The 22,979-nt window shown below is 52.2% G+C and overlaps 2 protein-coding genes across 6 annotated transcripts in view; one reads left to right on the top strand and one right to left on the bottom strand.

Moving 5' to 3' along the window:
- The window catches only part of TMEM63B (transmembrane protein 63B), a 23,231-nt gene extending 11,431 nt beyond the window's left edge, over positions 1–11,800 (bottom strand). The window contains exons 1-9 of one of the 3 annotated variants that reach the window (XM_037053808.1): positions 11,606–11,800; positions 5,165–5,347; positions 4,809–4,888; positions 4,525–4,563; positions 3,497–3,587; positions 2,119–2,156; positions 962–1,104; positions 811–862; positions 247–355 (exon numbers count right to left, since the gene is read on the bottom strand). In XM_037053808.1, coding sequence (XP_036909703.1) covers positions 247–355; positions 811–862; positions 962–1,104; positions 2,119–2,156; positions 3,497–3,587; positions 4,525–4,563; positions 4,809–4,888; positions 5,165–5,323 — 711 coding nt within the window. In that variant the 5' untranslated portion in view covers positions 5,324–5,347; positions 11,606–11,800. Of the gene's footprint in view, positions 1–246; positions 356–810; positions 863–961; positions 1,105–2,118; positions 2,157–3,496; positions 3,588–4,524; positions 4,564–4,808; positions 4,889–5,164; positions 5,348–11,020; positions 11,150–11,605 lie in introns of those variants that run through there. The other 2 variants (XM_037053800.1, XM_037053815.1) reach the window with 2 other exon arrangements.
- Positions 11,258–22,979, top strand: MRPL14 (mitochondrial ribosomal protein L14). Of its 3 annotated transcripts, none has more exons than XM_037053824.1 (4): positions 11,258–11,367; positions 17,081–17,191; positions 20,348–20,439; positions 22,480–22,979. In XM_037053824.1, the coding sequence occupies exons 3-4, from the start codon at positions 20,369–20,371 to the stop codon at positions 22,844–22,846; spliced, it is 438 nt and encodes a 145-aa protein (XP_036909719.1). In that variant the 5' UTR covers positions 11,258–11,367; positions 17,081–17,191; positions 20,348–20,368; the 3' UTR covers positions 22,847–22,979. The 3 variants fall into 3 exon arrangements, with proteins under 3 accessions (XP_036909719.1, XP_036909729.1, XP_036909722.1); XM_037053827.1 differs by lacking the exon at positions 11,258–11,367 and adding an exon at positions 12,375–12,478; XM_037053834.1 differs by lacking the exon at positions 17,081–17,191 and having other exon boundaries at positions 11,269–11,367.

Below are 22,979 nucleotides of genomic sequence, written 5' to 3'. Positions count from 1 at the left end.
TCACCTTACTTCACCTTCCTTCCAGCCTCGGGACAGGCACTGCTGTAACATCATTTGTCAGAATAGGAAACCAAGGCTCAAGGAGGTGACGGACTTAGAGTATGGGAGCTCCTGAGCTGCTGAGGCAGGATTCAAACCAAGCTGGCCTAACTCTGGGGCTGACACACCTCAGAGCCGAGGCAACAGGGGCCTGGGGGGAAGGCAAAGGGCCGGCCGCAGGGCAGACCTGGGCTCTGCTCCACTCACCAGGTCGTCCTCCTTGTAGCGCATCTTGGATGTGTGTCTACGCATGCTGTAGACGGTGAGCAGCAGGTACAGGAAGGCGAAGGAGGTGTGCAGCCATAGCAGGTTGTTCCTGGGTGGAGCAGAGGGCACGGAAGCCTCAGGGGCTAGGAACACACTCAGACACAACCTCCGGGCATTCGTTAACTCCTGGTGTAGGGCCCCTCTGCTGCCACTAGTCTTCTGGAACCGACAACCCACAGGGTGGGCCCCACACCTGAAGACTGTTCCATTCCAACTGAAATGCCCCAGAGGTCACCTCTTCATGCCCTACCCACTGGCTACACTACCGCCTCCTGCCCCTAGTCGGCCATGCCAGCCCAAGGCCGCATGCTCCTCTTCTCCATCTGGTCATCCCTGGCAATCTGCAGCAGGGCTCCACCTCTTGTTTCCAACCTCAGCTCTCGGGGCACCACGGCCTCGACCTCAACCACCTGTCCCCAGAACGCTCCCCCTTTCCTCCCCTCTCTGTTTGGGCCCAGACTCTGACACAGACCTGAGCCTCACTGACCAGCTCCTTAAACTTACCCTGATTTCAAGTTGGCAATGGTGGTTCTCCCAAAGCTGTAGGCATTGTTCTCTGGGGGGTGGGAAAAGGAAAAGGCCGATGGCGGGGTCAGGGCCTGTCCCTTTTTGCCCCCTCCTCTCTCTACCCCCACCCACTCTGGCCTTCACTGACCCAGCAGGTCCCCTGAGAAGTTGACGGGCAGCACGATGCCTACGGAGAGAACGCCCACGACAACCAGCAGCCCGATGATGTGCCGCTGGAAGGACAGGTAGTGCACAGCATCACCCCCGCATTTGTCCCGGATCTCATCATCCCTGCGGTGCGGCCAGACCAAGGAGTCAGGTGAGGACCAGGGCCACAGAGGGGCCACAGAGGGGCCACAGAGGGGCCACGTCTTGCCTGCCCTTACCCACCCCTACCCACATCCACCATGGCCCCTGCCAATTGGGCAGCAGTGTGGGGTAGAAATGGGGTCTCTGAGTCCCACATTTTCTGGGAAGGGAGAGGAAAAGGAGAGGAGGGGGAAGGGGAAAAAGGAAGATGCAGGAGAAAGGGAGGAAAAGGGGATGAATAGAGAGAAGAGGAATAGCAGAGAACAGGAAGGTGGGAGGGAGGAGGAGAAGGAGGAGGAAGACTGCAGAGAGCAAGAGGAGAAATGAGGAATGGAGAGGAAAGGGAAAGGAAAAAGGACGATGGAAAAAGGGAGGTCAAGGCAAAAGGGAGAGGAATGGTGACACAAAGAGGTGAAAGCAGGAGGCTGGGTGGAGGTTTGGGAAGCAGCAGCGTCTTATGGGTGCTGATGCAACACAGTAAATGGTACACTTGGGGGGCCCTGGGGGCTGGGTGTGGGGGCGGTGCTGACCTGTCTGGCTTCCTGCCTTTCTCAGCGCTCACTGCCTGCCTGCCGCACTCTGGCTTGATCTCCTGACTTCTGCCTGCTGGACACTGGCTCTTGCCTGCTGCTGGCTGGCTGCTCCCAGCCTGCCTGCTGCCCCTACCCGCTGGCTGTATGGAGGCTCTGAGGCGGGGGCTCCAGCCCCTGCCCTCGGGGCAGCAGGGGCAGGGAGAGCTGTGGACAGAGCAGGGCCTCTCAGAAAGTGGGGCACTAGGAGACCATGGCAGGGGTGGGAGTCAGGTGAAGCCAGCTCAGGGGCAGTGGAGGCCGGGACCCCAGGGCCTGGACCCCTTAAGTGGAGAGGGAGAAGGGCGCTGGGCTGGCTAGGAGCCCTAAGGCCCTCCAAGCTGCTGGGCTTTGGATTTTGCCAGGAGATGACAGGTTCTGAAGTTTTTCTATTTCTTCCTTTACAGCCTGAAGACCATTCACTTACTTTATCCTGAAGATGGCTGTCAGCCAGGAACAGAAACCCTGGGGGGACAGAGGGCTGTCAGCTGCGGCCCCAGGCCCCGCCCTGAACCTCCCCTTGCCCCTGAGGTCCCGCTCACCCTGGTGCAGCTTCCGCAACCCCCCAGTTTACCCCAGAAGACAGTTCACTCCAGAGAGGGAGACAGAGAAGGTGTAAGCCTTCGAAGAAGAAAAGGACCAAGGCTAAAGTCTACACTCTTATGCCCAGGGCTATGGGGCCCCACACGGGGTAGTGGAACCGGGCCAGGTCCTGCAGTTGTGTGGGCCAAGGTATGGATGGCTGGGATTCAGGGTTTTAGGAAGAGCTAAAAGACTTTGCAATATAGCTGCCAAGAGCAGAGGCCTGAGCCACACTGCCTGAGACCCTGACACTTATCTCCTAGCACACCTCAGTGGACCGAAACCCCAGGTCACCGTGAGCCACAAGCTCCCACCCGCAAGCCCCCAGGCCTGTCTTCAGGCAGAGCCCCACTCAGAGCAGGGGAAATTCGGGGACGGATGGGCAGGGAGAACCCACCCCCACCTTCCTACCACGAAAAGGCCCAGGCTCAACATAGGATCGAGAAGCGAGGAACCAGGCCAGGACATAGGATTGAGCTACCTGTTGCCAACATCGCTTGAGTATGGGGACCAACCGGACACCTCTGGCTGGCATGGGCAATACTTTTATTTAGCCACTTACCAGGATGAGTCCAATTCAGGAAGCCGACAGGCCCCCAGCTTGAGTTGCACTGACCAGAGCCATCCTAGGGCCTGAAGATTAGAGTTCTGACCAGACACTTATCCTGGCAGAATGATGGGGGCAAGGTGGGTAACACCAGAGCGCGGGGGGTCTCACATGAAAGGGTGAAAGGGGCCTGGGGACTGCTGTGAGTCACCAGGCACAATCCTTATCTTCAGGGGCCACTGCTACTCAGCCCCAATCCACAAGCAGGTCAACTGGCCCTACCCACCCAGCCAGGGGCTGCCAGCCTGCAACCTCTGAGCAACGCAATGATTCTGTACGTTTTGCTAGGCAGCATGAAAAACTCGTGATTACTTCTAAGACCATGTCTAAGGAAAAATGGGTCCTTAGGATTAATCGACAGAGGCGAGCATAGAACCCTCCTGTGGAACGAGTTTGAAATCATGGAGTAGGCTTATGCTAGTCAGGAGGCTGACATTGGGGACAGAGCCAGGAGTTCTGGGTCTGGCTGGTTCTCCTGCAGCTCGTAGGGGAGCACTGCTTTGCTGAGCAGGCCAGGCTCCACAGGTGCCTGACTGCTCTCTGGAAGCTGGAGGATGCTCAGCCCACATGCCCCGAGGAGGAGGGGGTGGCTAAGAAGTCTGGGCAGGGCACTTACATTATCTCTTTGGTCAAAGTCGACGGAGCTGGAGACAGACGTGAGACGTTCATACCGGTCGTGACTGTCCCCGTGCATAGCTGAGGCCACACTGAGGGTGAGGAGATGGGAGATGAGAAAGCCCGGTGAGTCTGAGCCCCTGGGGAGCAGGGGGAGAAGTGGGTGGGCTCCCTCTGCAGAGTTCCAGCAGTTAGACAAGGCACAGAAAGCGCAGTGGCTGAAGCAGGAGGAAATGCCATCTCCCTGCCTCCCTCAAATTGCCTCTTCCCTTCAGTGGTGTCCAGGGGAATAGACACAGGTTGTGGGGGAAGGGAGGAGGGTATCTTCATCATCGCCCCTTGGAGGCTCAAGTGAGAGTAAGTGAGAATGTGACCTGGCCCTGCAGTTTCAGAGCTGACAAAGCCAGTGTCATGCACAGAGCAATGGGAGGTGAAGGAAAGGATGGACTAGGAGAGGCCCGGAAGGTGGGGCTAAGGGTGTTTGGGGATGTCTCCCAGGTGGGCCCTACTCGCCCTCTTCAGTGACCTCAGCAGCTGCCAAAACTCCAACAGCAGTCCTACAGACAGAGACCACGATGTGACACAAAGGGCCAGACTCGGGGCTCTTTGAGCAGTGCCCCGCCAAAGCCTCCAGAAGAAGTGAGTGGGGAACCCTGGAATATGAACTAGCTGTCAGGGAAGCCACTGGTGACCCCCAATCTTGTCTCTGTGACCAACAGGGTGGGTGTGCTGTGAATTTCTGGGAGGGTGCCTCCTGCACTCCAGCCAACTGTGACCGGGCAGCTAGGTGCACGGGGAGGAGCTTCTCCCAGGCAGAGAGCCAGATGGAGAGGTGGGGGAATGAGACAGAGACGAGTTAGGGGGCCCCCTGCTCTGCAAAGCACACCGCCTGCGTTAATCTGAAAATGAGCCTGCAGAGGAGAAAACTGCAAAGAGAAACCAACGACTTGGCCGGAAGAGAAGAGAAGCATGAGAGAAGAAAAGAGAAAGCTTGTTTAGTGGGGATGAGGGGGCTGGTGCCCCACATACTATTCCTGTTCCACTCGGTCCCTCTCCTGCCGCCGAAGCCTGGGGACAGAGAACAGACAAAGTTAGCGGGGGTGGGGGGGAGCAGAGAGCAGGAGGGTGCCTGGGGACTGGCAAGGGACAAAGGCCCAACTGGGGACCTCATGCCCCCATGCCTGCTCTGGGACTGGTCCCTCCTATCACCCCGACAAAGGGGGATGACAGAGGGCTGGCTCTTTCTTATACCTGAGGAGTGTGGAACAAGTGTGTGTGCATGTGCAGGGTGGGGAAGAGTCTCTCAGCTTTACCTGTCTGCATCTGTCACCAAGGCCAGCCGCCCGTAGTCCCAGGCCACCTTCCGGAGGATGGAGAACACGAACAGCAATACCTGACGGAAGAAGGAGTATTTGGCAGATGGCTTCTCCACCTGCCCACTGGATTAGCCAGAAGAGCAGGGGGAGAGGGGTCAGAATCTTGTTTTGGAAGGGGATGGCCCTGGCTTGGGTGCATGGTCAAAGGCCAGGCTTGGGCTGTGTAACGGGGATACCTCCTGTAGTTAAGCCTGGGGAGTCAGGGTCAGGTGGGAGAGTGGTTAGAGCTGCAGATGTTAGCAAACTGTGTACAGAGTGGGTACCAAGGGTGTGGGTGGCATGTGGGCACTCACGAGGAAGCACATGAAGTCGAGAGCCAGGACGGTGGGCACACCCCCGAAGGGCAGGCCCTGCAGGACGGTGCTGCGGATGCGGGCGCTGTAGCAGTAGTCCTTGGGGTTGCTGCTGTTGAGGGCTGTGGTGCCCAGTGTGGCCAGCAGGAAGGGCAGCATGGCTGCTACTGCCGCATGGTCCTCCTGGGCAGGGGGCAGAATGGTCAGGTGGGTGCAGCCCCTACCCCTCTCAGAGCTCTGGCAGGGTGGGTGCAGGGAGGGGGAAGTGAGGGCAGATCACCGGGCTGCCTGGGTGGGTGGAAGCTCTGGCCCCTAGAGATAAGGGAGGGCCTGGAGAAGGGAGGGTTAAGTCACACAGAGTTACCTTCACTGGCTCAGGCTGTGGCCCCACCCTGGGCCAGGGAACTTGGCCCAGATCTGGCCTGGGGAGACTGGTTTTTCTAAGCTGGAAGCTATCTGTGAGCCTAATATCTATCACCCACCCCTCCACACACACACACACACACACACACGCACGTATGCACACACATGTGCATACATGCTCCAAACGTGTCTGTCTCTCTTTGTCTCAGGCAGGGGGCTGAGCTGAGTCTGAGGGAAGATGAGGAAGGGTCCTAGGCCTGAGGACCCAAGGGTCTAAGGGAGGGGTCTCTAGGCCAAGGGAGCATGGGTCAAGAGCTAGCACCCCACCCTAATCTTCTCTTTCTATCCCCAATAGAAAAATGGTATGTTTTTATTTATTTCATTTTCAACTCTGTTAATCATCTTCCCAATATAATTGGCTTCAAAATAAGATGTTTAGCTTCAGAGTCCTCTGTCCCCAGCGTAGGGGTCTGACACTAGGTTCAGAGTGGGAAGTCAGTTAAAAAGTAGGACTTCTGGATCTGCGTTACTTGCCTGGCTCCAGTCACTGCTGCTCACTGTCATTCCTTTCGCCCTGCCCAGGCAGCACTGCAGCTTTCTCCCCTCTGACTTCCTCACCTGTCTCCAAAGATCTCTGCACAGAAGTCACCTGAGAGCTGCGAGGACTATAACTCCCAGAGTGCCCTGCTCCTGCCTCCGGAGCAGGGCAGGCCGGGAATGCCGTGCTTCCAGCGAGCTCTTCCATTGGCAGAGGAAGGAGGAGTGGGCGGGGGCCTCTTAGGTCGCCCAAACCCCTTGCCGCTCGGGTAGTGTCCTCCAGTCTGGGTTCCTGCCACAGGCAGGCTGTTCAGCCGTGGATGGTCCGAGGGTTCCAGGGAATGGGGTGGGGAGGAGGAAGGAAGGGGCAGGCAGCCCAGGCGCCTGGGTTCTGGAAGTACCTAGGGACGTGGCGAAGCAGGGCTCTGGGGAGGCTCCCACGGCGCCGAAGTGCGGCCGTGGCATCACTGCCCCACCCCCATTTTAATGGAGGGCCCCTGGGGAACCCCTTCTGCTGACAACACTGAAGCTCTGCCTTGGGGGTGGGGGGTCTCCAGGGAAGAGAAGAAAGCAGACAAAGAGAACAACAAACCCAGAATCGGTGACTACAACTCTGGGAGCAAGTGTCTCCCAGCCCCCTGGGGTGACTCACAGGGTTCTTCCTTGCCCACCAGTCGCTGCCTCCCTCCATTTCAACCGCAGGGCAAGAGGCACCAGATCTTAGATAGGGGAGAGGGGGGCTGGAGTTGTTTATGTGTTCCACTCGGGCCCAGGGAGTCTCTGAAAAGCCGGTTAGGAAGGCTAAGAAAGTAACTGCCCTATGTTTTATGCCTCCCTCTTCCTTCCCAGTCCAAGTTGCCTTAAAAAAACAAACAACGCCCCCCCTCTACACCAACTTAGTAATTGTAGCAAGTGCCGTTTATCGAGTACCACTGTTTCAAGAATACATACATGATTTCATTTAAGTCTTAACAATCCTGAGTTGGATGTCACTGGCATTTTAAGATGACAGCACAAAGGCTCAAAAAGGTTAAGTAACTCCCAAAGTCACACCACTAATAAAATGATAGACCCAGCATTCGAACCTAGTTTGACTTTCTAAGGCTAGAACACTTTTCAGGGTGCCACAGTGCTTTTCTGGTGTGCCTAGAACAGGACTCTGCAGACCCTGGAAGCTTTGCATGAGCTCATGAAATGTCCTCTGGCCAGAGAGCACTGGAGTGCTGCAGGCACGCGCGTGTTTCAGTTTGTAAGTGCACGTGGTGTGCATTTGTGTGTGTGGGAAGCTAAGTGACTGCATGGCAGTCTACAGAGATAAAGTGAGTGCTGCTTTCTAAGTGAGGATGTGTATGTGGGCTTGTCTGGGAGGCTGGGTGTGTAAACACAAGGTGGTGCTCAGAACTCTGGGGTACCGGCGGAAGGTAAAGGTAGGTATAGGTATCTTGGATTTGTGGTAGTTGAGGGGCATGCACATTAGTTTCCCCCTCAACTCCCAACTCCAATGCACTCCAGAAATCAATGTAGCCCATTCTCATTCCTTGTCCATTTCTCTCCCCAACTTCAAGGCTCCACCAGGCCAGAATGTAATGGGTACAAACCCCTGGAGCATCAGCCCCCTTTGCATCCTCTCCTCCTGGAAGGAAGATGTGGAATATTCTTGGAGTTTCTACAGTAAGGGAACCTGGTAGTGTGGGTGGGAAAAGTCCAGGCAGACGCTTAGTAACTGAAATCACCATGTTCATCTGGGGACTCCTTTTCAGCCACAAAGTACTCTTCCCTCCAAAATGGCATGGGTCTTCTCACCTACACCTGAGGAAAGCAGGGCCGGCTCGATCAGATCATTATTCCCATTTTCGGGGACCCAGGGAAGAGAAACCACTTGCAGGAGGTCACAGGGCAGGTAAAGGGTGGAGCCAGGGCTGGTGGCCCTGCTGGCTGACAGGGTTGCTCCAAGCTCTTAATTGTGGGGGTGGGGCTGCTGGGCTGAGTTTCACCAAGGGCGGCTGTTCCTTCACTGAGAGCAGCTGAGAGGGAAAAGAATGAGGCAGAATTTGGGGGGGGGGGAGTAGATAGTAGGGGAGGAGGGCATTTCCTCCATTCCACAGAGTTGCTGGAGCCAGCTGTATCCCAGAATTTCTCTAGCCTGACTCAGGCTTTTAGCTGGAAGTTTGTAGAGAGAGTGATGGAAGATTTTATTTCTAGCTCACTGAAGGCTGTTATTTTACCATTAAGAAGCGTGTACATTGTAGGGATGGGGGAGGTTTAAGTTACAAGTTTTTTCTTACAGAGTTACTTGGGAAGATTTAATTTAGGCTTGGGCTCCCAGGAAGGCAGTATGTCTACTGGGAGGAGGCAGAGGTTGGCTGCTACCATGCAACCTGGGCCTCAGTCTTCTAATCTGTAACAGAATTATATCCTTGCTCTGCCCCTATTAACTTCAGAGGGGTGGGCAAAAGTGTATCCAGGAATGAGGATAAAACTAGTAGGAAAAGAATGCACTAATCAAATACTTCTTTAACTCTTATTCTGTGCCAGGCACTGTTCTAAGCGTTTTACAAATATTAACTCATCTACTCTGCATCACGACTCTAGGAGGGCAGTGAGGTATGGGGGGAGGGGTGGGTATGGGGTGGGGCAGGAGGGGGTACCTAACCTGTTCACACAGCCAGTCTCTGGTAGATCCCGATATGGACCCAGGCAACCTGATCGGAGGCTATGCTCTTAACCACTGCACTTTGCTGCCTGGGCCAACCTCAGAGCCCCTTCCAACAGAGAGCTGAGGACGGCCCCTCCACTCTGGAGAAATGCCACACCCTGTTTTCTACCTGTTTGCCTTCCCTCTTGCTTGTAGCTCCCAGACTCTCCACTCAGGCCTCAGGTTTGTGATTTTAGGTTCTGAGGCAGGTGCAGGAAGCAAGGCACAAAGCCGGGTGGTTAGGAGCACAGGCTGCAGGATAAGGCAGATCTAGCTTGACCTTCGCAAACTACCTCACCATCCTGAGCCTTGGTTCCTTCATCTGCAAATTGGGATAGTAATTTAGATGTGGTGGTTTTGAGGATGAAAAAAGGTAACTTATATAAGGCTTTTAATACAGTTCCAGGTACATAATGGGTTTTAAAAAATTAACTACTGCTATTAATATGGTGTGGAATTAAAAGGAATTGGTTTAGTGTAAGAAAACTGTTAAAAAACAAAATAAAAGAAAGCACAGAATTTAATATGATAGAGCCCCTCAGCCAGGATGGGCTTCTTGTTTTGACCTAAGGACTTATATCCCATTTGGGACTCTGCCACTGAGAGGCAGGGTATGTTCCTAAACTTTTCACTATATCCGTTCCATCCATAGCAGGTGGGGGAGGTAGGAGCAAAGGGGGGTGAGGCTGCACTAGAAGGGTCAGAAGTTCGGAGGACAGAACTCATTATTGATCAACCACCAGGCAGGGTGCCAGATTCTACCTGTGCCATCTAGTCTGATCCCCATGCTAAATCTTGAAAGGAAGTGATAGTAAACACACTTTTTTAATGGAAACTAACATTCAGACAGGTTAGGTAACTTGTCAAGGTCACACAGCTAAAGAATGGCAGAGTTGGGATTTGAACCGAGCTCTCCAAGGCTGTTATAATTGGAAGAAACTTGTACGATGTCCAAAAGGGGGTTCTCAGCTACCCACCACCTGCCTTCTGCCTTGCTACCTCCCCACCCACCCACCATGACTGAGTTGGGTGAACCAACGGCAGGCCTCAGCACGTGCCACTTGGGCATGCCAGGGCTTGGACCCTCTGATGCTCTAGAGGACAGTCATGCTGCCAGCACGCCACCACTGGAAGTCTGGCAGATACTCCCATGACCCTACTCACAAGGAGGCAGGACTGGGGGGTCCCTTCTCAGGAGAGGTTGGGCATAGTCTCATTTTTCCTAGACTGCTGCAGACCCAGGGCAAGGATAGAGAATGGTATTAGGCAAAAACCCTAGCGGCCCCCACCCTTCACGGCTTCTCTCCCGGGGAAGTGCAGTACTCAGCGGCCAGATCTCCACCTAGAGGACCCAGGAAGGTGGCAGCACAGAGCCCCAAGGGCAGCGGGCCCCTCTGACCTCTCCTCTTCACTTCCCAAATGTCCTTCTCTTCTGGGACACAAGGCGCCAAAGCTTTGGGACTATCCTCTCTAGGTGGTCAAGAAGGCCAGGAGGGACAAAACGCGCCCCCCGCCCCGAACTGGGCCTTTGCCCCACTCCGGGTTCCGCGCGGAATCCTTTCCCCACCGCACCCTCCAACGCAGGCCCGGGCGCCTCATGAATGAACTGCACTGTGTGGGGCGCAAGGAGAGGACACGACACGCTCCTGGGGCTCGCCGCCTCCCCAGCCTGCCGACCAGTCCCCAGACCGGCTGGGGACAGCGGCCAGCCTCGTGCCAGCCAGCACCCGCGAAATAGTCCTTGCCCGAGCTCGAAACCCTGCCCCGAGGGTCGGCTTCGGGGGTACTCGGCCCCAGGAGCAGGAGAAAATAAAAAGAAACGGAGGCCAGTGGACTTGGCGACCCTGGAATCCAAAACTCGGGGGCGGGGGCGGCAGGTTCCCCACAGCGGCGGCAGGTTGACGGGGCGCAGCTGGAACCCCCGAGGGCCGCGGAGGGGAGGCGCACCTGGACCCGGCAGGTGGGAGAAGAGTGGCCCTAGGGTGGCGGGGGTCTCACCCCTCTGGATCTCCGGAGGGGTGGGGACAGAAGGCGTTGCACCTCTGGACCCCTAGCAGGGGTCGGAAGACTCACATCTGGCTCAAGATGGTGTGGGGTTGGGGACAGCGCGCGACACCAGTAGGTCCCGCGGGCCCGGGCACCTCTGGGTCTCGCAGGAGGTAGAAGGGAGGGGACGCGCAGCTGAGTCTGGGGTTTTGTTTTGGGTGGCAGTGGGATTCTCAAAGAAGAGAGAGGGGGTTGGGGAAGGGTCGCATACTCACCCCCAGGCGCAGACTCAGCTCCGGCACCGAGCCCCGGCTTGGGGCGGGGCGGGGCGGGGGGAGGGGGAGGGGGAGTCGCTGGGCGGCTCGAGCTCCAGGCTCCTGCGGCGGCCGCGGCAGTGTCGGGGGAGGGGGAGCAGGAGGAGGGAGGGGGGAGGAGGGGGCGGGGCTGCCCAGGCCCCGCCCTCACGCCAGCACACGCACAGCGCGCGCGCACTCTCCTGTCACGCCCTTCCAGCTTAGGCTGGCGCGCAGGCGTAGGGAGAGAGGCCGCGTGGGGCGCAGTTGGGGGAGGTGGTGCTGGGCCCGTGGGGCCGTCAGCGGGATATTCCAGACCGGCGAGAGCGGTATGGAGCGGAGGCGGGGGCGTCCAGCTCCAGACTCTTTACTTCCCCTCTTTTCTTGCCGGCAGCAGGGGGGCGTACTCCCCGAGTGGGCGGACATGGGGTCCTTTGGGGCACAGGGGCTGCGGGAGGAGTCCTGACGGAGAGGGGAGGCCTCGGACCCAGACGCTCCTCCCTCCTGCACCTGAGAGCTGCGGGGCTCCCCTGGCCTCTGCGCCCCGCGCCCCCGGCGGGTGCTCACCTGCCTTCCCTGGGTTTGGGGCTAGCCCGGGCTGGCGCGGGCCGCGGTCCGGCCTTCCCGAGGTGCCTCGGCAGTTCGCCCGAGCGCGGCTTCTTGTGTTGGGGTTTTGTTCGTCGTCTCCTCCTGTCCTCTCCCCCTCCCAGCTCGGGTCTGGAGGTGACTTTGTGACTCGTGAGGCACTTCTGTGGTGTGGAGAGTCCGTCCGCTGCTGTGACTGTCGTGGGGATGAGTGCTTCCCCGGCTCCAGGGGGTTCCCTGGTTTCTAATTTCATCCGAGGCTGCGTCTGCCAGGGATTAAGAGTGGATAGATAGATAAGATAGAGACAGATAGGTGTGCGCGCGCGTGCGTGAGCATGCACATGTATAGGAGTGTATCGCCCACACAAATAGGCACAGAGTACCAACTTAGTCATTTTATTTTGGCTTCCTGGAAGGTTCTCTTCAAGTTTGAAGTGGGTCGCTTTGGGACAAAAAGTGCAATAGTGCTTTTTCACAGCGGGCAGTAAATGAACTTTGCTACTCTAAGAGATTGAATGGACTGAATTTATAAAGAGGTTAACAAAAGGGCCTATGACGGAATCATTTTGAGTTATTGAGAAAAGCTGGGAGGTTGGACGAGGCTTAAACCTGGGCTGCTGGGCATGGGAAGGGTCCTGCCCACCTCGGCGTGTCTGGTGGTGTGAGCTGCTGGCTTTTTAAAGGGTTCATTAGTAGCTTGTGGAACGAAGCTGTAAGTTTTGATTTATTGTAATTCAAACTGAAGTCTCTCGCCAGCTGAGTCCCATTGGTTCGTGGGAAATCAGTGGATCACAGCCATCATTGAAAGAAAAAAAAAAGAAATAAAAGACTCAGAGTGCATTGTCCTTGGTAAGGGTAGGTATTATTTCTTGACACTTGCTTCAGGTATACACATATGTGTGAGTGGATTCAGAGATGTTAGAAAATGTTGCTTTCCGTGTGTCACAGAAAAGTTTGCAACATATTGGTCTTCTGTATCCTCCTGTGTGCCCTCTTGCCTTCCTCAGCCTGAGGATGCAGTTAGCACACCAGGAATGGACAGTAAAGAACAAGAGTGGGGCCCTTTCTTCAGGCAGGGGACTATCCGAGGAGAAAGTTCACTTTTCACTCATTGGAAGTATGTGCGGTTGAAGAACAGTGTTTCGTCAGGGTAGGAAGTAGGCTGGCCTACCTAGGAAGAACAGGAAGGAAGACGGTGTGAAGCTGTCTGTGGTAGACTGCTTGGTGGGAGCCGTCTTTGTAGGTTTGGATTCTTGGGGTGGTTTTGTTCTGGGTAGGAGCAAACAGTTTAGATGAAAAGGCATCTACTCTAGTTTTTTGGGTTTTTTTGATGGAATTGTTCATTTTACCCTCAGAGCTGTGTAGATGTATATTTCCAATGAAACTTTTTACATATTGAGTTGATTTTATGGTTGTAAAGTGTCTGTGATTCATTGCCAAATAGCACTTGTGATGCATATCTGGAAAGTGGAACTGGAGGCCATAGGCACCTGGTTTTTGGACCTCTGAGGATCACTGAAGGCATTTATATATTACTATTATTTTTTAAATGCAGTTATGAATTGGAACACGTGGTGGATTCCTGACCTTTTCTCCCAGTGCCCAATTAGGGTCACCACATGTTAACAAGTGGAGAGAAGAAACATTTCAGAGAGCCTGAGATGAAAATAGAATTAAGTGTATTGTGGAATTCATGAAGGAACAGTGGCCAAAATGTTTTATTGTTGCCCTTGAATATGAAGGGCAAAAATCTTTTTTGGAGTCCATTTTTTCATCAGGTACACTCATGGACAATGAACATGATTATTTAGGCTCTCCTCAGCAACTAGAATCTTAGATGATTCAAGAGTTCTTAAAGCCTGTTTTGCCCCACTCCTGTCAGGCGGTTATGACACCTGGACCCACATTAGATGGATTTTACTGTGTGTAGTTTTTATGGCTCTATGGAAGCTTACAGGATCTCAAAAATCAGATTATGATTTAGCCTTCTAAAGGCTGGTGGTTTGTTCTGGATTATAGCTCACCCTGGTGTGGTTTTACATGTGTTTTAACAATTACAACCAGCATGTAAGAGAGAACTATGGTTCAGACTCCAGGAATGCTGCTCTGGGTCATGCAATATGCTCTCTTACTAAGAAACGTATGAGGTTACCTATACACTAGTGGGACAACTCAGAGTGGGAAAGTCTCCCTGTTAGAAACGTTTAAAAAAGTCATCTGCACCCCTAGAATAGAGAGGGGAGCACTTTTCCATGTCTACTTTAAGCTGAAAAACACTTTTAGGACTGAGTGGTCTTAAAGTGAGAACTATTATGCTGCCCTGAAAAGCAGGGAGGAAGGCTCTTCTCCCTGCTGGAGATTTGGGAAACAGACTTCTTATCCTGCAGACCTGGTCTCTACTGGTTAATTCAGACAGGGATTCCCCACTTAAGTGAGAGAGGCTAAAGCACATCCTCTTCCATGCCTCTGCTCTTTCCAATTACCCTTGCTTGGCAGGAAGTCACTGAGGCCTGGAGAAGTTGATTTCAAGGTCAAAGACTTAGCAGTAGAGGGGGGGATGGAGTGGAGGAGATAGGGTTTCTATCAGCAGCATTTCCTGTTTGAGTCCAGGGACTCCTCTAGGCTTTTCCTTTCCTCCACTACCCATCCGCCTACTTGACAGCACCTACTTGACAGCACCGTAAACCTGGCTCCTTGCCGCTGGCCCACTGGAGGTGGTAACAGGAAGGAAAAATGTGCATGATTGAGTAGAACGGGACTTTGCTTTGTGTGCTTTCTCTGAGTTTGACCATACCGATTATTACAAACTTATTTCTAGACTATAGGTGTCTGCGCATCTGTGAAGTCGGGGTAGAGAGGGAGCCAGAATAGGTACAATCTACACATTGAAAAACCAGTTTGCGTAATTGAGAATGGCCAGATATACCTAAGAAAAACAGCTTTAAATACTTTTGTGACAAGGCGGGGAGAGGTGAATAGATAAACAAATACAGGACAAGAGCCCTGGAAACATTTTTCTTTTGTTAATCAAATGGAGAAATGAGGCCCTCGTGGCAGGCCTGGCAGAAACAGCTCATCATGCTATTGAGGGGCACTTTGCTTATTGACTGTGACACTGGGAAGACTCCCTTTGACATGTGAGTCAGGTCGGCTTCAGCGTTTGCTCTAGGCTGTGCTGAGTGAGTGCGGAAATTTATTGAAAAGATGGTTTTCTAATTCCTGAGTTTTTTAAGATTATGTGACAGCCTTGATAGAGAAAACCAAGTCCTTGCCCTGTGTGGGTGTGTGTTTTTCTGTGTACTTTATTAGTGGTTAAAGCAGTATCTTAGCTGTGCAGGTATTGCGCAGGTTGTAATAGGAACAGTCTTCTAACCTTGGACTGGTCAACAAATTGCTTAGTATTTCAGGCTTCATTTCTAGTCTGCAAAATGGTGCTTACACTGTTGAGCCCCCTGAACCATTCAAAATCCTTAGCTGATTCAATCCCCTGCAGACTTGCTCTTTACTGTTTGTCTTTTTGTTTTCGTTGGATGCGGGGGAATAAAATCGTTCAAGAAAGTGATCTGTGTGAAAATACTTGAGAACTGTGACATGTTACATTTGTGTGAGGTTAAAAAAGATTCCTGAAAGAGGATCATTGGACAACAAAACAGTAATGGGTTTGTAAGCAACAGATAAGAGCATGTGTTGGTCCAGAATGATTGGGGTGAAAACTGCAGGAGATGTCAGGGTCCCGGGGTTTCAGAGGACCTGCCTTTCCCTGCTGTAACTAAGAATGACATTTACATCCTCAGGCTTGTGGAGCTTGTCCTTTTTGTGGCTGCTTGTTGCATTTGATTTCTCTCAGTGTTTCTTTTCCGTGCTGTTACTTAGTAGTAGAATCTCACTTAATAGCAGAATCTCCTTTGAGCACTCCTTTGTGATTGTGGGCCTTTTTATTTGTTTAGTGTCTTCTACAGAGCCCATTCCTTTTGAAAGGACTTTGAAATTTATGTAATATGCCTTACCTAAAGATAGAAATTGTTCATATGGAAACCAGGTATAATTATACATAGGTCTGTGATACTAAGTACATTTCCGTAAACCTCAGCTCATGTTATGGTACTTCCCCGTTTTCCACAAAGCATCAGAGGTGTAGGCTCAGTCTCTGTGTATTGAAATTAGTTAGAAATGAACTCTTGGTGTGTAGGAGGCTCCCTCAAGTCACTGGGGGCCTGGGAGTTGGGCACGAGAAAGATCACCAGTCCCCCAGCGTGGAGCCTTCTGGAGCTGGAGGATGAATTGCAGTTGCAGATTAATTTTATTCATTTAACAGATACTGAGCTGCTTTTGTGTGCGAGGCACTGTTCTGGGTCCTGCAGCACCGCACAGTGCAGGCAGGCAGGCAGGCAGGCAGAGCTCCTCCCCTCCCTGAGCATCATTCCAATGGGATCTGTAAGGTGATGCCAAATGAAAAACTCACCTATGCGGACCTGAAATGTACGATCTTTCCTGGCCTCCACAGTTGAAGGGAGATGTTAAAGTTAAACCAGAGTGAAAAGTGAGCATGGCTCTTGGATTGTATAGTAAGTAGTTTATCTCCCTTCTCTTCCCTACCTTTCCCTTTTCTCCCTTCCCCCCTTCCCCCTCCTCCCTCTTCTCCCTTTCCTTCCCTCTCTTCCTTTCCTTCCCTCTCTTCCTTTCCTTCCACCCTTCTTCCCTCTCTCCCTCCCTTCCTTTCTTCCCCTCTCCTCCTTTTTACTCAGCCACCTCTCCTCCCCTTCCCCCTTCTGGGGAGGTTGTGATTCATAGTCTAAACCTGGAGGGCAGTACTCAGTGCTGACCGGAAAGTGCCATCAAAAGCCATCCCTGGCACTGGAGTCTTCTAAACACCTGGCCGCCCTCCCTGAGTGAGAGTGCTGTACAGGAGGAACTATCACTGGGGTTACTGTTTATGAAAACATAAAATTCAGTGTTGAAACAAAATACCAGATATAGACTGCATCTGAGGTGAGTCAGGGCCTGTGTCTGCAGATGGATTTATGTTAGGAAATAACATCAGGGCTACAGTTCCTTTGAAGTATATTGCTGCTTCCATTATTCCTCCCTGATTCAAACCGGGTATTTAGTGGTGGGATGAGGTGTTTTCCACAATGGGATGTGTGGGTGCCAGGCCTGGGAGATGGTTCAGGACCGGCAAACACTGCATGGGCTGCCCCTCCCAAGACCGGCACCCGGTTCCTAATAAACAGATAAGCACTCTGCAGTGTGTCTGGAGTCGTGAGTGGGGTTGTTTTCTTGTCGTCGGTGTTGGCTACTTCATTTATTTTATTCAGCGAGTGTTTATTGCACTACTACTCCCTGAGGACCTGCTGCAGTCTTGCTGGGGTGGGAGTGGTGAGGACAGACTTACTTTTGTAATGAATAAGGGCTCGACGTTGCAGTATGTGAATTTATTTGGTTCTTTTGTGCTTTCAGGTTCATAGTAAGGCTTACTGTTGTCCATTTGACATCCTTTGGGTCTGAAGCTCACCATTAGGCCCACCAAGAGCTCATGAAAAGTCTTTGAAGTCCCTTTCTTGTGAAAACGTAAGTGCTCCCTGGAGGTGGGAATGTGTTACTCTTGCGTTTGAGTCTGTGCTTCCTGAATTCCTGCAGTGAGTTTGCTTGCCAGATGATCAAGATTCCTGTTGTTTTTTTTCTTTCTGAGTTTGAGATAGTGAGTACCAAGAACTAGAATGTTAAAGGATATCAGCTTTATTTCAAAAAAAGTCTCTAAGTTTATTCAGTGTTTGTGTTTAGATCGTGGAAGTCGGAGCAGAAAGAGTTCCTCTGGCACGGGTTGCCCAGATGTCCTCAGTGCTGGGGGTGGGGGCGCAGCATCTGATGCTGCACTTTTCCACAAGGCTTCATTGAGGAGCTGCTCTCACAGCCGGCTGGACCTGGCTGGGCAGCGCTGGGCCGAAGGCCCGGGGTCTGGTGAGAGTAGCGTGGGGAGGGGCCTGGGCCTGGGCGTGTGCTCAGACTGCCCCAAAGAGTTTAGGGAGGTGCCTCAGATGGTGGGGGGGGGTGGTTATTATACCCAAGTCTGGAAAGTTCTGGGGAGCCCCCAGGCACTTCTGCAGTTCTTGGACAAACATAACTGTGATTGAAGAAGCAGAGTGGCGTGGAGAGGCAGGTTGTCTCCTTCTCGGGAGAGGAAGTTCAGTGGTGCGGGGCTAATCTTGAGGGTTCTGCTGAGCCGAGGAACCCCCTGTCTGGAGGGCAGAGCAAGGGTCTGCTGGTATCAGATGGAAACACTTGGCTGAGGCTGCAGGTAACTGCAGCCTGGACCAGAAGGACTGCTTTTCAGAGCTGTGTTTTCTGTTAGTTTTGTTTTATTTTTAATGCTGATACCTAATTATTGCTCAGAGGATGGAGCTCTTCTTGCCACCAACACTACAGATTGTTTTCAAAACTTAAATTGGGTTAAAGTGAATCATTTTTACCTTGTGTTCATCTACATCTCAGTTGATTCTGTAGTCATTGAGTTGGGTTTGAGTAAAATGTGCCTGCGATGTCACTATTCTTGATGGAATGAGGGTGATTTAACAGTTGGAAAAATATTAATATTTAAGTTGAAGTTACCATGTTAACTCTGTTAAGAGCACAGGTTCAGGAAGCTATTACTTGGGTTAATGTTGCAGCTTTGTCACTCTTGGCTGTGTGACACTGGACACGTGATCTAACATCTCTGAGCCTCATTTCTTCATGTACAAACTGGGGTGAATGACAGTGCCCATCGCATAGGGTTTTGTGAGGCTGAAATGAGACGATAATGTAAAGCATTTAGTCTCAATAGCTTTTCATAAAGGAAACAGAAAAATTACCAGATTACCCTTAGAGCTGTTCTTACGTGGAGCTCCCTTGTGTGAAGGGAGTTTTGTATGGTGTAGTGAGGCTGGAGGGTGTGGTAAAAAGAAGCTTGGAGAGAAGCTGGTCTACTTCTGGTTCTGGTTCTGGTTCTGCTTTTGGCTAGTTGTGGGGCTTTGTGTAAGTCACTTCATGTCTTTGTATCTCAGCTTCCTAATCTGTGAAGTGAGATGTGACTCCTGTCGATGTGACAATGACAATGACAATGATGATGATGAAGACAGCTAACAGGTAGTGAGTTCTGGGCACTGTGCCCTGTGCTTTGCATGGCTTATCTGCTCATCGTGTTGTGAGGGAGTCTTGCAGTGTGTGTCACACAGCTCCTTCGCTGGAGGTGCCTAGCTGCAAAGGCGAGGCTTGCCTCACCTGATAGTCCTCGGCTCTGTGTGTCAGACGTTAGTAGTTCTGTGTTTTCTGACTTCTTTTGCAGTTACTGTTGTAATCATAATTACATCTTGGCCAATGCTTACTGTGTTGTCATTAAGAAAACACTGGAAAGTAAGCTTCTGAGTTGAGGCTAAATTACAGTTAAAAGGCATTTCTGAAGTGTGTCTCTAGATACTCCTGTGGAAGTAAATAGTGAGTTTTCCCCCACTCTGGTGAAATGAAATCTTACCTGCGGTGCTGTGAACTGAGATGAGGCACGGCTATGTGTAGACACTGCCATGGTAGAGGCTTCTCTCAATGGAGCTCTACCTGAGTGAGGCCCTCTGCAGCCAGGCGTTCGGAGGGAAGAACAGGCGTGTTGTGCAGCAGGAAACTGTAGCTGTTTGAAGATTTTTCTTAAACACACTCCTAGCTGGTGCCCCGGTGTTGCAGGAAACTGGGGATTTTTATGTTTGTTGGTTCTAGAGAGCCCTCGGGTTGAGGTTCTGCAAGCTGGAGCCATCAGTGTTGGGTTGGTGTTTGCTTCTATATCTCCAACCTGCCCTCCCGGCCCCTCTTTTTAGCTGCAGTAGGGGGTGGTAGTTTGGGAGACTGACCCAAAAAGAAACCTTGATCAGGGACTTGGCAGGGCACCCTGTGTCTCCACTTTGCTAGCCTTGAGCTGTCCAGGTGCTCTGGTTTTTACATTGGGGAAAAAGGTGGTGTGGTGACAGACAACCTGGGCAGGTGCTCAGGTAATCTGCTTGCTTTCAGGGAGTAAAAGTGCTGGTCTCAGGAAGCCACGGGGGTCAGCAGGAGCAATGGTGTGCGGATTTTCTCTGTGGAGGACTTGGAAGATGGTCCCTGGCTGTGCACTGTACCAGAGGATACAGTGCCCCCGCCCCCTGCCTGTGGAGGTGATGTGATGAGGACAGCATTCTCTGAGCTGTTGTAGCCCTTAGAGCGAGATCTGCTGTGGGTCATTCCAGGTGTCTGAGCCCGGTTAGAATATGAATCAGCAGCCCTGGCCGGAGTGGCTCAGTTGAACGCAGGTTCAATTCCTGGTCAGGGCACAGGCCTGGGTTGTGGGTTTGGTCCCCAGTTGGGGCACATGCGAGAGGCTACCAGTTAATGTTTCTCTCTCACATTGATGTTTCTCTCCCTCTTTTTCTCCCTCCCTTATCCCCTCTAAAATCAATAAGCATGTCCTCAGATAAGGATTTTTTAAAAAAAGAATATGAATCAGCAAAATTGTAGCTGGAGTTCCAGCTAATCATCTTTGTATCTTTTAACCACTGAGATTTATGTTTAGTGACTAATGATCTTGTGCTGGAAGTGCCGTCTCCCACACAAGTCCCCGGCAGTGTTTTATTTAAAAAGCAGCAGCAACAATAACAACAACAAAAACTGACTCTGAGTAAGGACACTGACTCAGAAATAAATCTTTTCCCCTTTCTTTTTCCGCAGGATTTTCCCCACTGATATCCAATGGCTTTCTTTACTGGGCTCTGGGGTCCTTTTGCCCATGTAAGCAGAGCACTCAGCCAGCGCTGTTTCAGGTAACTTTTCCCATTAAGTTCTTAAAGCTCAGTCTTTTGAGTAAGTCTCCAATTGGGGCTGGGTATTATGGTGACTAGAACAGAAGTGGAAACACTGGGAGGTGGGCTTGGGGTCAGGGAAGGCAGAAGAATCAGACTTAGCTGGGGCTCGGTCAGTCAGGGGAGGGGCGTAGACAGGGAGGCGCTGATGCAGCGAGTAGCGGGATAGGAAACAGCATGTGCTAAAAGGTGAAACTTTTTAGTCCTTGCCAGACTTAGAGTGAATCTGGTATCTATCGACCGTATCATTCCTCCAGTGCATTAGAACCTTCTCTTTTAGAAATGGAGTCATTTGGTAAAAGTTACATGCTTATTATCAAAAACTCAAGCATGATAGAAATGTGGCAGCCTCCCCTCCTGTTAGACGCTGAGCCGAGGGAGAACACAGGCCACGTTCCTGTTGGCCAACGTGCCTTTTGGCCCTGTTCATGCATTCATTTCGCAAGTGTTCGCTAAGCACTGTGCCTGGGTTGCCCATAGAGAGATGAATAAGAATTGCTTCCTGCCCTGAAAGAGTTCTCACAGTTGGCCGTGGGGGCAAACTTGGAAACAAATAACTCTAAGAAAATGTGACTAGTGTAAGAATAGAGGTTTGTGTGTTGCTGTGGAAGGCCTGAGGCCAGAGCTGCTAATGGAGCTGGGAGGGAAAGGAAAGTGGAGGTGGCCTTCCCAGAAGGGAAGGGGGAGCAGGCCCGCCCAGGCCTCCAGGGAGGGCTGAGAAGCATGGCATGCTCAGAGAGCTCCAGGGCTTCGTGGACACTGGGGCTTGAATCGTGTGGGGAGTGGGTGTGTAGTGGTAGGAGATGGTGGACCTCAGAAGGCAGGTAACTTGGGGCCAGGTTGCTGGCAGTGTAGACAACAGGGAACCACTGAACACTTCTGAGCAGGGGAGTGGCCTCAGTTTTATATTCTAAGAAGAGCTTTTGGTTGGCAGAGTGAAATGTACTTGTTACAGTTAGGACACTAATGTAATAGTCTTGGTGTAAGAGTGGGTTGCCGAGTCCAGGAAGTGGTGGGGTGGAGGGAGAGGACGGAGATGCTGAGGAGGTAGTATCAGCGGAATGCGGCAGCATTGGATGTTGATGGAGAGAGAGGGGTATGGCTTGGGTGCTGGAGTTCCCGGAGAAGTCATGGTCTCCATGGGAAACGCAGCGCAGGAGGAGGATTGAAGGGGGTGGGGGCGACAGCTCAATGTGGGACCTCCTGAGTCTGCAGTATCTGTAGGACACTTGAGTTCAGAGGGGAAATACAGGACTGGAATGCAGGAGACAAGTGGGGCTGGAGATGGAACTTACTAGTTGGAAGCAATAGGAACAGATAGAACTGCCCAGAGCAGGCGTGTGGAGTGAAAGGAGAGGGCCTGGGGTTACCCTGGAGAACATTCAGTGCTTAAGGTGCTACTAGCAGAAACTAGAAATCCCACTGTCATCGGGTTGCTAAATAATAGCTTATCTGCCTTTTAATAGGTGTGCATTAAAAAAAGTCCTTTCTAGTGGGGAAAAATGCATTAAACAAAAGATTGTTACCTTGACTTATTTACAGTTTCTGCTGTGTTGTGTCAAGGGACTCCCTTAGCAAACCTGCTCACTCACACCTTCTGGTTCCCAGCAACACACAGATGAGAAAATTTGGGAATCAGTATATCTGGGGGAGCAGGTTTTACAGGTTAGGCAGTGGGTGAGGCCTGCCTGGCCTATAAGGTATTTCATTAATCCTCAGAGTCCTTTTGGAAGTCAGAGCCTTTAAGTTAAAGCTGCCCTGAAGTATGTTGTAACAGAAAACTGGGTTCTCTTTAATGCCCATCCAAGTCCAGACCTTGTCTGTGCAGACACTTTCTCGAGCACAGAGAAGGCCTTAAGCCCCTGACTCTGTCGGAGCCCTGGGTGGCTCTCTGTTCAGTGCCATGGATAATGTACGTGCTTTCCTGAGCCTTGCCCTCCCAGAGGCTCTGCACCCTGACCAGGGGAGGTACAGACCTCAGCCTTTTTCCTTTCCCATCAGCACCACCAGGACCCTCAGTGCTATTCAGAAGATGACACGCGTGCGTGTGGTGGACAACAGTGCCCTGGGGAACACCCCATACCATCGCCCTCCTCGGTGCATCCACGTGTATAACAAGAGTGGGGTGGGCAAGGTGGGCGACCGGATACTGCTGGCCATCAAAGGACAGAAGAGAAAGGCGCTCATCGTGGGACATCGCATGCCCGGTCCTCGGATGACCCCCAGGTTCGACTCCAACAACGTGGTCCTCATTGAGGACAATGGGAACCCTGTGGGCACCCGGATTAAGACACCCATCCCCACCAGCCTACGCCGGAGGGAAGGCGAGTTTTCCAAGGTGTTGGCCATTGCTCAGAACTTTGTGTGAGCAGAGCCCAGGCCGCTGGCAGCAGTGGGGCTCACGAAGGAGCGGTTCCAAAAACCGCGCCGTTGCTGATGGGGGCTTGGGGCCCTGTGGCTGGGGAACAGTGTCCCGTGAGAAATAAACATCTTTTCACATA

Source organism: Sturnira hondurensis, unplaced genomic scaffold (assembly GCF_014824575.4).
Source record: "Sturnira hondurensis isolate 20B ecotype Veracruz unplaced genomic scaffold, ASM1482457v3 Scaffold0000880, whole genome shotgun sequence".
NCBI classification, from domain to species: domain Eukaryota; kingdom Metazoa; phylum Chordata; class Mammalia; order Chiroptera; family Phyllostomidae; genus Sturnira; species Sturnira hondurensis.
This window is presented reverse-complemented; position numbering and strand designations above follow the sequence as displayed.